Source organism: Myodes glareolus, chromosome 7, assembly GCF_982192425.1.
Source record: "Myodes glareolus chromosome 7, mMyoGla1.1, whole genome shotgun sequence".
NCBI lineage: Eukaryota > Metazoa > Chordata > Mammalia > Rodentia > Cricetidae > Myodes > Myodes glareolus.
Window position 1 is genome coordinate 85,536,983 of NC_142032.1, and position 13,644 is coordinate 85,550,626.

Consider the following 13,644-nt stretch of genomic DNA (forward strand, 5'->3'; position numbering starts at 1 on the left):
GCAAAAGTTATACTAGGTCTTCCATTTATAGGCATGAAGATAATAAATATGTGAAAATGATGTTGCTAGAGAAAGATTTTATATTAACATGTTAGAGAAAATCCAAGGGAATGCAGCTGACACACAGAAATACAAATGCCTCTCTCGGCCATCTCAGAACACATGGAGATGAGTGTCCCTTATCTGAGGTGTTTCTGATTTCAGAGAGTTTGGGATTTTGGAATATTTGTGTATATAATACATAGTGAGGTACGCTGCGGAGGGGACCCAAGTGAAAACACAGAATTTTATAATGTCCCCTGTGGGTTTTATATACACAGCATTTTCAATAACCGTATACACAAAACACAGTCATATCATGGAGCTGTCCAGATTTATCAGATTTTGAAATGTTTTCAATCTGGAGATTGGAGATGTGTGATTTATACTGAAATTTAGGCTTCTTGTACATTTCTTTTGAAAACAATGCAGACGGTGTTTAGCTCACTGATTCCCAGGGAAAAATAAATCTTGAACATCAAACACTAAGCCACCCCTCTCATGACACACTTAGCTTTCCCTGGGAACAGCCATTTAGCAGTGTGCAAGCTCAGGAGCCCCTGCAGCTCCATGTCTGGAGCCCTTATCTTTAGAACACACCCGGACAAAGGCAGCCGTCTTTCTGGAGTGGTTCCCCTTCATGACTTTTCTTGTTTCCATTGCCAGCCGGTTCACACTCTAGATTCGTGAAGAAACAAAACAGAAATGGTGATGAAATGACCGTGACCCAAAGTCACATCTTCCAGAGGTTAGGATGCGGACTCCTCAGACAGCAGTGCAAACAAGCAAACAGGGACCAAGACGAACCAGCTGGCCCCTTGCGCTGAAATACTAAGATCAACAGGCAGGTTAGGCTTGAGTAAATATCTCCAAGCAGAACACAGGCACCTGCTGTGTTAGTCATACCTACCAACTAGCAGAACAAATTAACATTCTTCTGGGTTAATGAATAACCAGGGTTTGCTTACCCCATTTCCAGAAGTTCCACATTCTAAGCACACAATCTCAGGGAAACTTCCAAATCTAAGACTAGAGTGAGCGATGCAGCCACTCCTAACAGCAGCAGCCACAGCCACGTTATCCAGCTGATACACACCACCCACTCATTTGATCCTTACAGCCCTGTGTGTGGGCACCATGACTAACCCCATTTTATAGATAAAGCCTCTAGATTTAGGTCTTAGAATGATTTGTGCAAAATAACATATTACGCGGGGGGGGCAGAATAAGTACAAGAAAGTTTTGTTTTTCAATAGATAGAAAAATATTAAAGAGAATAATGAAAGTTTTGGTTCCCAAACTGTATACCATGGCAACCTCGGGGCGCTGCACTCAAGGGCAGATTTTAAGAAATAGCAATTGTCAGACCCTGTGTTGGTGTGATATAGGGTGTGGCCACACCAGATTACATCCCTTATAACTACACTCTACATGACTGAACTGTCAGCAGCTACAGTGATAAAGAGTTGGGGGGGGGGAGACTGATGAGGAAGAGAAAATAAGGGCAGTGGTCAATGATCTGATTCCCAGGCTGGGGCTGTGCGGTGCTGGCAAGCATGCACACACTTCATCAGGAAGGGGATACAGCTATGCAAGCGGCACACTTTCTATCTGTTTTGCTGGATACAGGACTAGAACCCAGGGCCTCACAAATGCTAGACCCTGGCACTGTGCTCCACACCCAGTCCGTAACTATATTATTTAGGAATTGTTTTTAAAGAATGAAATAAAAATGTTGTTTTTCTTTCAATTTTTATTATACATATATATATATATATATATACACATAAAATTTTACTTTTTCTGGTATTTTTCAAGCTGTTGGCTGTTTAATAGTAAGCAGAGCTGTTACTAAGCCTTTTGACTCAGGGGGTCAGCAAGCCTGAGGAAAGCAGCAAACCTCTGGTTAGACAGGGCCTCAGGTCCCCTGCCCATCAGTGGAGCGCAGTGCAGACCACTTGAGTCTTGCCACTGCCGTGCAGAAATAAGAGCAAGCAAATTTCTGAGAAGCGGGGCGGAATCTTATTCAAGAAGAAAAAAAAAAATCAATGAAGCAAAAAGAAAGAAAATATGACCAAGAGCCTCAAAGACACAAGCACAGCTGTGGATCTGGTGAGGCTCCGGAGAGCCATGTTTGCAGCAGGAGCGGGCCTGAAGAATCAGACTGCAAACTACTTGACCCCAGCCCTGGGGGGGTCAAGGGCGAGGAGCTCTAGAGGTCGGAGGATCAGGAGTTCAAAGCCAGACTCAGCTACATAGTGGGGGCCAGCCTGGACTACATGAGACCTAGTCTCAAATAACTAAAGGAACAGATTGAGCCTAGCATGTAGCATATTGATAACCAATCAACACTCATTGAAAGAACCTACGACAAGAATGCTTACATGGATCAGCTGCACAAGAACAGGTTCCAGGTTGCAAAACATCGACCTGGACTCAACATAAAAGCTGAGCTGCTGTTCAAAATCACGGCCGAAGGAGACCTAGAATCAAAGAGAGAGAGATGTGAAAAGGCAGTGTTGTTATTAGTGGAAAGACAAACGTGTGTATAAATGTTGTGCACACCCAACACATTCATGCACAAACACACACATATGTACACACATTTTCCCCCTTTCTCCCTGACTACAAAGGTCTCACATCATTTCAGTCCAAGTAGAACTCAAAGACCCCGCTGAGAAGCCCAGCTCTGTGACAAAAACAATAAGTTCAAGGCCACAAAATAGGAGCAGGGCAAAAATAGAATTTTTCCAGACTAGTAAGGAAAGGAAATCATGGAATTTCATTTCTTAGCTGTGGCCTTTCACCAAACATAAATTGGGTCCTTGGGAGCCATTTGTCACAAGGGCTTCCCTAATACGGGCCACACCCTACTGTTTCTTGATGGGGACCTGACCTCAGCAGCCAGAGGAAGTGTCTCCACCTTAACCCCTTGGCGCCTCTTTCCTTGTCTTTGTGAAAAGCTGGACGGCAGGAGAGAGTTCACTGCTCCTCAGATCGGTTTGCACAGAGCTTTCTGTTCCATAGCAGGTGTGGGCTAACACCCTAAGACCCAGTGACATTCAGACAAAGGCTGGGAAAGACACATTGTTCCTGATGAGCCCGCTGTGTAAGCCAAGGACAAAGGAGAGGAACTCAAAAGTCCCCAGGTCCATTCCCCACCTGGGAACAGAGAGGCTGACTGTGAATTTCCATCAGAATTGATGGCGCCCAGCTTCACCCTCGCTTGGACAGGCCACCATTTTACAGTTGTTATCTGTGGGCCTTAACATTTCTACCTCAGTCAGCTTGGATTCTGATGTTTTATTAAAGTAGAGGATTCCAAGCCAGATGTGCGATGTGCACTTCTCATCCTAGCTACTGAGGCAGGAGGTCTACTTCAGTTCGGAAGTTCCAGGCCAGCCTGGGGCCACACAGTAAGATCTCGGTGAGCACCCAGAATTAAGGCAAAGGTGAGCTGGAACACCACGTGGCAGGATGTTTCCATAAAAGACTGAAGCAATCCTTCCCGTCCTGAGATCTCCTCTACACTCTTCCCGTCAGGATGTGCAGTCTCTTCACCTCCTCTCCCTCACAGATGACCCTGCCTCATTTTGACTAACAGAACTCGACCGAATACAGTTGAGGGTCACTTCATATCTAAGGCTTGGCTCTCCAAAGCCCTGAACTTCCATAGTGTACCTTCATGAGAGATAGCACCATGTGAGACAGACAACAAGACATGAGTGGACAGGAAGGAGGCATCTGGAGGACAGTGGAGCCACCCAGCAGCAGCCTGGGGTGGTACGCAGTATGGATACTCCATCGGGCCATTTGAGCTGGCATCCTATGAAGTAGCCTGGTTAGCCAGCCAACCCACAGACATACAAACTAAGAAAACAAGACAATGATGGCAGCCGGGGGAGGGAGAGTCAACGTCTGCAGTAAGATGCCTGTGTTCCAGTAAGTAAGTCTACACCCGCGCTCATGCAAGTAACACTTAAAAACGCAGCCAGTCTCTCTCTCTCTCTCTCTCTCTCTCTCTCTCTCTCTCTCTCTCTCTCTCTCTCTCTCTCACACACACACACACACACACACACACACACACACACACACACAAATGGAATAAAAGAGACATAAAAGCAAGAGGCAGACTTGTTGGGAAAGGGTGCAGAGGCAGAGAGGAGGGATGAGAGAGGGTAAATGGGATGATATGAATAAAATACAATGTTTATTTGTATAAAACCATCAAATAAGAAATGAAAAAATAAAAACCAAAGACAGCAACTATTCTCTGCTACCACACTTGAGGTTAACTGCCAAGCAGCAGCAAATGATGGGATGGGTGTGGATGTGCACAGGGCATTTTCCCAGGCTCAGGTTTTGCACCACCGGACAATCCACATGAGGACTGCTCCAGGAACCTGGCTCTCCATTCTTGGTCTTCATGACTGGGTCACACAGGTCTCTCAGGCCCCCCCCCCCCCCGCCCCAAGCTGTCTGGTTAATTATGATTGTCACCTTCACAGAGTTTAGACTCACCAGGGAAATGGCCTCTGGGCATGTTTAGCAAGGATTATCTAGATTGAGTAAATTACGATGAAAAGCTCCACCCTAAATTTAGGTGGTACCACTCTGTGGGCTGTGGTCCAGACTACAGAAGAAGGAGAAAGCATGCTAAACTAAAGGGAACACCCCCAACACCAGCTTGACTGCGGACACAAAGTAACTTGCGGCCTCAAGGTCCTACCTTGATGACGTCACCACCCCTACCCCCTCCATGAAGGACTGTCCTCTCAAACTGTGAGCCCAAACAAACCCTTCCTCACCTACGTTGCTGAACACAGACGTGAGAAAGATAACTAACACACAAGTTAATCCAAAGAGTTCCAACCCCAGAAGCTGTGGGAGTCCATCTTGATAGACCACAGGGTCAGAGGTAAGCCTGCTCAGGATGGAAGGCAATGGGAAGAGGGTGGGACCAAAGATGACATAGACGGGAGGTCCTGGTAGCAGAGACGACCCCAAGCCCAGCCACTACCCAGGAGTTTTCATCTGCATTTTCCCTGTCCCACCCCTCCCCCTCTGACTTTTCCCACAGTCAGCTTCTCTTGGCTCGCTCTGTCCCCAAGGGAGTCTTGACAAACGTAAGTAATTTCTAATTCCATCTTATCTCAGTAAAAATGAAAAGCACTGGGGAATACAACGTGAGCCACTCTCAGCGGAGAGGGGATAAACAATGACATCATGTTTCCAAGTGCACTGAAACTTCTTTCCCACAAACTTACCATTTTTATAAACCCATTGATCAAGTGGGCCAGCATCCGCTTCTCGTCCTCCAGAGTGAGAGCGCTAGAATCAATAACGGTGCATAATTAACACGGAGGCGGCAAATGTAGCCACCTGCAGAGGAGAGCACCAGAGGCAGGCGGCTCAGAGTGAGGCAGAAACTCCCCACAGGCGGCTGCCTGTCTATCTTTAGACAGAAGTGTTAACCAAAGGGAACAGAATTCAAATGTATGTCTCTTCTCCCTGAAGCCGCCATTCCCAAGGCATGGTTACCAACAGCACAAGAGAAGGCAACTTTCTCTTCTTTAGAATTCAGACAGCAAGCACTGACGTCAGAGTCCTGCACTTCAGAGAAAATCTGGCGTCTCTTTATTTTTAAAATTTTCTACTACATATCAAAGAACTTTCTTCTCTGTCTCTTTTTTTTTTCTTTTTTCTCAAGACAGGGTTTCACTATGAAGCCCTGGCTGTCCTAGAACCCACTCTGTAGACCAGGCTGGCCTCAAACTCACAATTAAAGCCTTGTGCCACGGCCGCTGCTTATCTAACGGACGCCCACACACTTGCCTTCAAGTTCTACCATTGACACCTTGGGACGCTCGTTCTATCATGTGGCCCCTCTCCCCACCTTTGTCCATCAACCCACCTCACTCTTGGATGTATCTGAAAACATCTCACTGATACTTTGCGGAAAATGAAACACAAATGTAAATCTAAATTGCTGAGTCTAGTTTGATTACACATGCAAATAGTTCCCATACAAATAGTTCCCCAAATTTATGTTTAAAGCTTTTAAAACTTTGGGGATGGTGATTGAGTTCAGTGGTAGAATGATTGTCTAGCATTGTGTAAGGCCCTGGGGTTAATCTCTAGGAACAAAAAGAAAGAAGAGTGAAAGTTTTTGTTTGGTTTATCATATGGGAAAATAAATTTTGGCAAATATTGCACTGTTCTTTGATATACAATGTGCCCTCCGTTCTTTTCATTTTTAGTATTTGAGACAGGGTCTTACTACCTGGCCCTGGCTGGCTGCCTGCCTGAGCCTGGATCAGGGATTAGAGGTGTAGGGCACCACGCTCAGTGCCCCTCGGTTCTTTGAGACGTTTCCTAGTCTCCTTCACAGCTAGGTGCGACACTGTGAAGGCAGGCAAAGGGTGACTGTCCCCGGTGCTGTCCCTCAGAGAAAGCTGGGCTGTGCACATGGCCTGTGTGGACAGAAGCCACCTTCCAGCAGGAACACGAGAGTGACACGGCGCAGGGAGGGCAGACAGCACCAGGAGGACACTGGATCCTTCTGATCGGTGATGTACCTAAGCGCTATCACGCCCCGCTGCAGGTCTCCTGAGCCAAACGCTGCCTTGTAAGATAAAAATATCTGTATTCCTTTGTTTCTATTTTTTGCTCAATTGCAGTCTATTGAGTGCTTTTATTATGAAAATATATAACCACGGTTGTTGTTAAGACCCCACTATGCAGGGCTGGAGAGATGGCTCAGAGGTTAAGAGCACTGGCTGCTCTTCCAGAGGTCCTGAGTTCAATTCCCAGCAATCACAGAGTGGCTCACAACCATCTGTAATGAGATCTGGCACCCTCTTCTGGCATGCAGGCATACATGGAGGCAGAATGTTGTATACATAAGGAATAAATAAATAAATCTTTAAAAAAAAAAAAAAGACCCTACTATGCAGTCTGGTCTTGAACTTGCGATCCTCCTGCCTTTGTCTCCCAAGTGCTGGGATTACTGGTGTGTGCCACTTCACCTGACAGAAGTGTAGTAATACTGATAACATTTGGATTTTCCTAACTACTCATGAATCTGAAGGCACAGTTATAAAGGCTCTAAAATTAAAATGAAGAAAAAAGAAGAAAGGCGTCCCGTGGATGATGAGATTCCAAAGCAACATTCTCAGTTCTTCAGACACTTCTCAGCGAACCAAGCTGCTGTGCAAATTCCTTGGAGGTTAAAATAGCCGCAAACAACTTGTGAGAGTGAAGCAGCCTCTGAAAGGTTAAAGCCCGAGGCTAGACCTATGCTTTCAACAATCTGGGCACACAAAGCCACTGCAGGAAATGGAAGCTATGTCTTTTGCACATCAAATAACAAGACAAGGAGGAGATAAACTAAGGGGCTATGCTAGGGGCTGAGTGAGCTGCCACTGTCACTGCTCTCAGACAGCTCTAGGAGAGAGCCTTTGAGTTCACATGCACAAAAACAGCCCTTTCTCCCCAACAGAAATCCTTCTGTACAAACATTTGCTATCTCACCTTTCTTTTGAAGGCTAGCCTGTGCTCTTTGCTGTTTAAGACTGGCGTGCTCTTGTTAATAGGAGTGTGTGTGTGTGTGTGTGTGTGCGTGCGTGTGCGTGCACATGCATGTGGAATCTAGAGACTGAAATCAAGTGTCTTTGTTAATTGTTTGTCACCTATTTTGAGCCAGTGTCTCACTGAATCTGGAGTTCATCAATTCTGATAGATGGACTGGTTAGGGCTCAGCCTGTCTCTGTGCTCCCACCATTGAGGTTACAGATGTGCCCAGCAGCATCTGGCTTTTAGATGAGTGCCAGGGACTCAAACTCAGGTCCTCTTGTTCGTGCAAGAGGCACATTATCAGCCGCACCATCTCTGCAGCCTCTTGAGCAGGTGTCTTTTCATTTCACTCGTTTGTTCTTTTTAAATGTGCATGTGTGCGAGACTGCATGAGTTCATGTGCATCATGAGCATGCAGGAGCCTGCAGAGGTAAAAGGATGTCAGATCCCCTGGAAATGGAATCATAGGCAACTGTGAGCCAACCAACATGTATGGGTCCTGGGAAACAAACCCAAGCCGTCCGCAAGAGCAATTAGCACCCTTATTCACTTTGATCTCTCTCCAGACCCAGGTTTTGGGAATCTAGACCAGATCAAGCCATTTGCTGCAGCAGCTTACAGGCAGCACTCCTTAATGCACCCCAGTCATGCTGCGTTTCAGCTTTAAAGGTGTCTTACTTCACAGAGTCATGCATGGTCTTGCAAATGTGCAACAGGGCATTCAGGATGACGGGGTCCTTGGTTGGCTCCTGATGGTGCCTAGGAGACATTAAGAGACAATGGTAAACCTCTGTCCATGGCCATGAAAGAGTGGGTTTGGCTTTCAGCAGCTGTATGAGAACCCCAAGTGCTCTGCTCGGTACAGCACACAGGCAGTGAGCCGTGAGATGCATTGCTCTGGCTTTCCTCTCAGCTCTTCTGTAAGTCACAAGGTGCTCTCTCACACATTTGACTATTCCTAGTTGTGAAATCACTGTAAGCCGCTGCCTGTGCCCGGTAGGCGGAAGCCTGTCTTTTTACTACGTTTAACACCTGCCGCTGCCTACAACCTGCATGGGAGGTAAGTGCCAAGCAAAACATGACAGGACCAACACCCAAAACGAATCTTCATGGAAAAGTAGGTATGTCTGCTCCAAATATACTAAAGATAAAGCAGTCAATATTAATCTTTAGAAAGGAAAAATGCATTTATCATTATCGTATGTACTTGTGTGGGTGGGTGCAGGCACGCCATAAGATATATGTGGAGGTCAGAGGTCAATTCTGGAGTCAGTTCTCTTTCCACTTTACATGGGTTCCAGGATGGCTCAGTGGGTAAGGGTACTCGCCACTAAGCCTGACAACCCACATGGTAGAAGGAGGAAACTTATTTGTTTCCTCTGACCTCCACACCCGCACTGCAACACATGCACGAACACACATACACATGTACACACACGCATGCACATGCACAAACACGCACACACACACACACCCATGTGCGCACACACACACTCAGAGAAATGAACTCAATTAAAAACCTTTTAAAAAAGAGAACAATACACAGAATTTGATATTACTCTGAAATATTCTGTGTATTGTTTGATACTCAATTTTCTAAAGCCAACCATATTCATGGACTTAGTATTTAGAACAATTTTCATTTTAAAAGATAGCTTAAGAGAACCAACATGAAATCACAGATAAACCAAACTAGATACATGCCATACGTTATATAAACTGGGTTTTCATCTTTGTCCACAGATTATCACTGCCTCTCACCTTCCTCCACCTTCCAATACCACACACACCCTTACTTCTCTTTCCTTTATCTCACCACATTACTATTTATTATATCTTTTCTTTATTTATTTTATCTTTTATTTTGGTCTCACCACTTAAGAGGTAGAGGGGTTTTTATTCTTGGTTTTCTTTCTTTCTTCCTTCCTTTCTTTCTTTTTTTTGGGGGGGGGCGGGGGCAGAATCTGATTGTACTGCCCAGGCTGGTTTCAAATTCTAGCCTCAGCAATCCTCCTGCCTCAGCCTCCTGAATAGCTGGAACTGTAGTCACATGCCCACATGTGTATGCATATATGATAGGCTCTCAACAAGTATGTCTAAGGGTAGTCGCGTGTAACGTTCTCCACTATTTGGCAGGCATTTTGTGTCTCTCCGTGTGGAGAGATAATGTTCTATCTTGAACTTAGTATCTTAGAATCTAAACAAACAAACAAACAAAAAGACTAAATTAAAATTAAACTGCTGGGAAGATGGCTCGGCAGGTAAGTACTTGCTGCATAAGCATGAAGACTGGAGTTCACATCCCTAGTACCTATAGAAAAATCCATGCTTGCCTGTACAGCATTACAGGGAGCACCACTGGTAGGCAGTTTAAGAATCTGGACTTAAGAAATGACAGGGACTAAAATGAGCCATGAAGTCGTCTGCTGTGAACCCAGCACTGGAGACGGCTTTCTTGGCACCAGCCCCTCGTGCACACGCCTGCTTTCACTGTAAATGCTGCTCTGCAAGCTCCATGCTGCAAAACGAAACTGAGGGCACCCGCTGCAATTCCAGTACTCAAGAGGCTGAGACAGAATGTTATTGCAAGTTCAAGGCTACTTTGGGCTACACCGCAAATACCAGGGTAGCCATGGTTATGTAGGACCCTCATTGATGCAACAAACAAACAAACAAACACCAATCTTAGTGCAAAGAAAGACTCCTTCCAAAACCATGTTGAAGGCATGGAACTAGTGGCCAGTATCCTGTCAAAATCTGGCAGTTTTATTTGAATTTGGTTTTTTTTTTTTTTTAACATTTACTTATTTTGAGGGAGGGACAGGGTATGCTCCACGGCATGCACATGGAGTTGGTCCTTCCATCACGTGGGTTCTGGAGATTGAACTCAGATCATCAAGCTTGGTGGCTTCATCCACTAAGACAATCTCTCCAGACCCCCTTTGGCTTTCTTAAGCATTAATTACTAATTTTATCATGATGCCTGATATTTTAAAAATTATCATGGTGCCAGAAAGATGTCTCAGCAGCTAAAAGCACTTACATGTTCAATTCCCAGTTCCAAAGGAGCTGATGCCCCTCTGCTGACCGCCATGGGTTTCTGCATACCCATGGTACATATAACATACACTCAGACACACACAAATACATAAAATTTTAAAGATTTATGTTTTATATATACATATATATACATATGTATGTATGTATGTATATGTATGTGTGTGAGAGAGAGTATTTTGGTTGAATGCATGTATGTGCGCCATGTACATGTCTGATGCCTACAGAATTCAGAAGCGAGCATAAGATGCCCTGGAGCCAGAGCTATGAATGCTTGTGAGCTGTATGTGGGGGCTGGAAACCAAACCCTGGTTCGGTGCAAGAGCAGCAAGTGCTCTTAACCATCAGCCCATATTTCAGCCCCCAATACGAAAGAGAACATTTTTGGTGGGGGAGGGGCTCACTTCAGCTTACACTGCACAGTCTGTCATGAACGGAAGTCAGGGCAAGAACTAAAGCAGGAACTACTAAGGAACATTGCTTACTGCCTCACTCCCACTGCTTGCTCGGTCTGCTTTCTTCTTTTCTTAAATAAATTATTTTAAATTATCTACCTATATAAATATTTTCTCTCTCTCTCTCACACACACACACAAACACATGCATGCACGCACATACATGCACATGTGCCAAGGTCTTACTAGCCTTGAACTTATCATCCTCCTGCCTCAGTCTTCGGGCAACGGGATTATAGGAATTAGCCGTTGTGCTTGGCCTGGCACCTGCTTTTCTCCCTGTGGTTCTTTAGGGATGAGGCATGCATACGTCACTAGGCTGCAGGGTGCATCACCACAGACACACTTCTCAAACTGCCAGGAGTCACGGCTGCTGGTCACGCCATCTTGTACTTACTTGATAAAGGCTTCCATGATGCACTTGCAAACCTCCACCCGCACACTCTCTTTTTGGAACATGTCCAGAAATGGTAGAAACTTTTCCTAAGGATAAAGAAAGCACTTGACACAAATAACTGGAAATAATTTGTGGGTCATTGGGTGGGGGGGGGAGGTTCAAATAAGCAGAAGGAATGTTTGGGAATCCCCTGAAGGACCTGGCTTGGAATTCTTTTTTTTTTTTTAATGATTACAGACTAAACATCCTTAATCTAAAATCTGAAACCTAAGATGTTCCTAATTCTGTACTTTTTAGTGTCAATACAACGCCCCAAGTTGAACATTTTATACCATGATATTCTGCTTGTGCCTGCTGTGTTGTTTGACAGTGTGGGCACGGAACACACCAGGCAAGTGCCGTGTCCCTGAACTGCCTCTTCAGTCCCTTGTACATAATTATTAAGCTATTACATGAAACCCTGTCTTTGTGCAAAGATACATATAAAATGTATCTGAATTCTATTTAGACTTGGGTCCCGGCTCAAGGAATCTCATTCTATATACGTATGAATAATCCTAAGTCCAAGAACAAAACACCACGCATGAAGCATCTGGACAAGGGGGGCTCAGTCAACCAGGTGGGGTGCGCACCCTCCGATGAGGAAGAAATTAGACAGAAACAACAGTCTTCACTCAGTTTGCAAGTACTGTATTTCCAAATGGTGCTTAAGCCATATCAAACAATTGCTTTTTAAGGTGACAGGACCTAAGTGCTTTACACAAGGAACTGAGTACTCCTGGCCCGGGTACCATGAAACCATGACAGCAACAGAGGACACCGTCTCCAAAGGTCACTGAGAAATGCTACTTACCACTGAGAAGAGGACGGAGAAATCGTGGAAGTGGGCTATGACTTTCTTAATTATTGACTGAAGCTGTAAAGCGGAAGGAAAAAACATCTTGGTTAATAAAACCTGTATGTTTAAAAAGGCAGCCCTCTTTCATAACTCCCCACCACAACCACTGTAGAGTTAGCCTGGATTGCTCAAGGAAGGAAAAACAGACCAGGTTAGATCCTGCCTCAGTCAGGGCTCTTTTTACTCTACCTCCTCCTTTAGAGTCCTGGAGACTATGCCCTGGCCTCAGCCTCTTCTGCAGCGCAGTATCCGTGAGGATTATGTAGGGCTGCCCATGTGCTCAGGAAAGAGCCTGTTCTGCAATGCTCTGACTCACCTTTCAAAATGAAAGTAGTATAGGATTGCCTTGAGCACAGTACATTGCCAAGAGTAACTTCGAATTTCTAGTCCTTTTGCCTCTACCTCCCCAGTGCTGAGAGTACAGGTGTGTGCCACTCTGCCTGTTCTATGTGGTGCTGGGAAATCTTGGTGTCCTGGATGGTACAACTGGGAGAGAGTGGAATGTTAGAAAGGCGGGGGCCCTGATGGGAAGTCCTTAGGTGACTGGGGTGTGCCCACATGGGGGATTATGGGACACAACCATTCCTGGTCTCTTTCTAGCTCCCTAGCTAGTATGTATTACTAGTATGTTATTGTCACATGCCTCTTGAGCGCACTGAGAAGTTGACTCTGGAAACATTTCAGACTTAAGCATGACTGTCTCAAAGGGTCCCTCCAAGGGATGGCTGCCCCCTATCTCCATGGCAAGGAACAAAGAGAACAGTAAAACAGCCTATAAGCTGTGTCCCCGAGAACAGGTTATTACTGTTTGTCACACAACATGAAGAATGCCTGCAGGTAGGAAAGAGAAAAGTCCATCCTGGACAGAAAGCTGAACCAGGAACATCAGCCTCAACTTCCCCATGGGTTTTCTGCTAGATGCTGGGAGCACTTGACTGGATGACGTTCTCTGTTAGTTGCTATGTGAAAGCCTCACCTGAGGGAATTGTCTGGAACTTTCTCACGTGGGGAACTCCAGCTAGCTGCCTTAAAGGAGCTGGCTTCCCCACCAATTGATTTCTACTGGATGTTCTGAGTGCCCAATTAGATAATGTTTTGCTACTTGTTTACCTATCTCTTAGTATTTATCCTTTTACTTTGGCTTAAAATTAATGAACTCACTTGTTCAAAACCGAAAATATAGCTATTGGAGACATTTCTCCAGATGGCTAGCAACGTAACCA

General features: G+C 45.2%; 1 protein-coding gene across 1 annotated transcript in view; it reads right to left on the reverse strand.

The window, feature by feature from the left end:
- Positions 1 to 13,644, reverse strand: part of Vps35l (VPS35 endosomal protein sorting factor like) — a 110,484-nt gene that overhangs the window by 40,601 nt on the left and 56,239 nt on the right. The window contains exons 20-25 of the mRNA XM_087908529.1: positions 12,377 to 12,439; positions 11,524 to 11,609; positions 8,293 to 8,373; positions 5,307 to 5,370; positions 2,424 to 2,522; positions 640 to 717 (exon numbers count right to left, since the gene is read on the reverse strand). Of these exons, the coding sequence (XP_087764655.1) occupies positions 640 to 717; positions 2,424 to 2,522; positions 5,307 to 5,370; positions 8,293 to 8,373; positions 11,524 to 11,609; positions 12,377 to 12,439 (471 nt within the window). The remainder of the gene's footprint in view (positions 1 to 639; positions 718 to 2,423; positions 2,523 to 5,306; positions 5,371 to 8,292; positions 8,374 to 11,523; positions 11,610 to 12,376; positions 12,440 to 13,644) is intronic.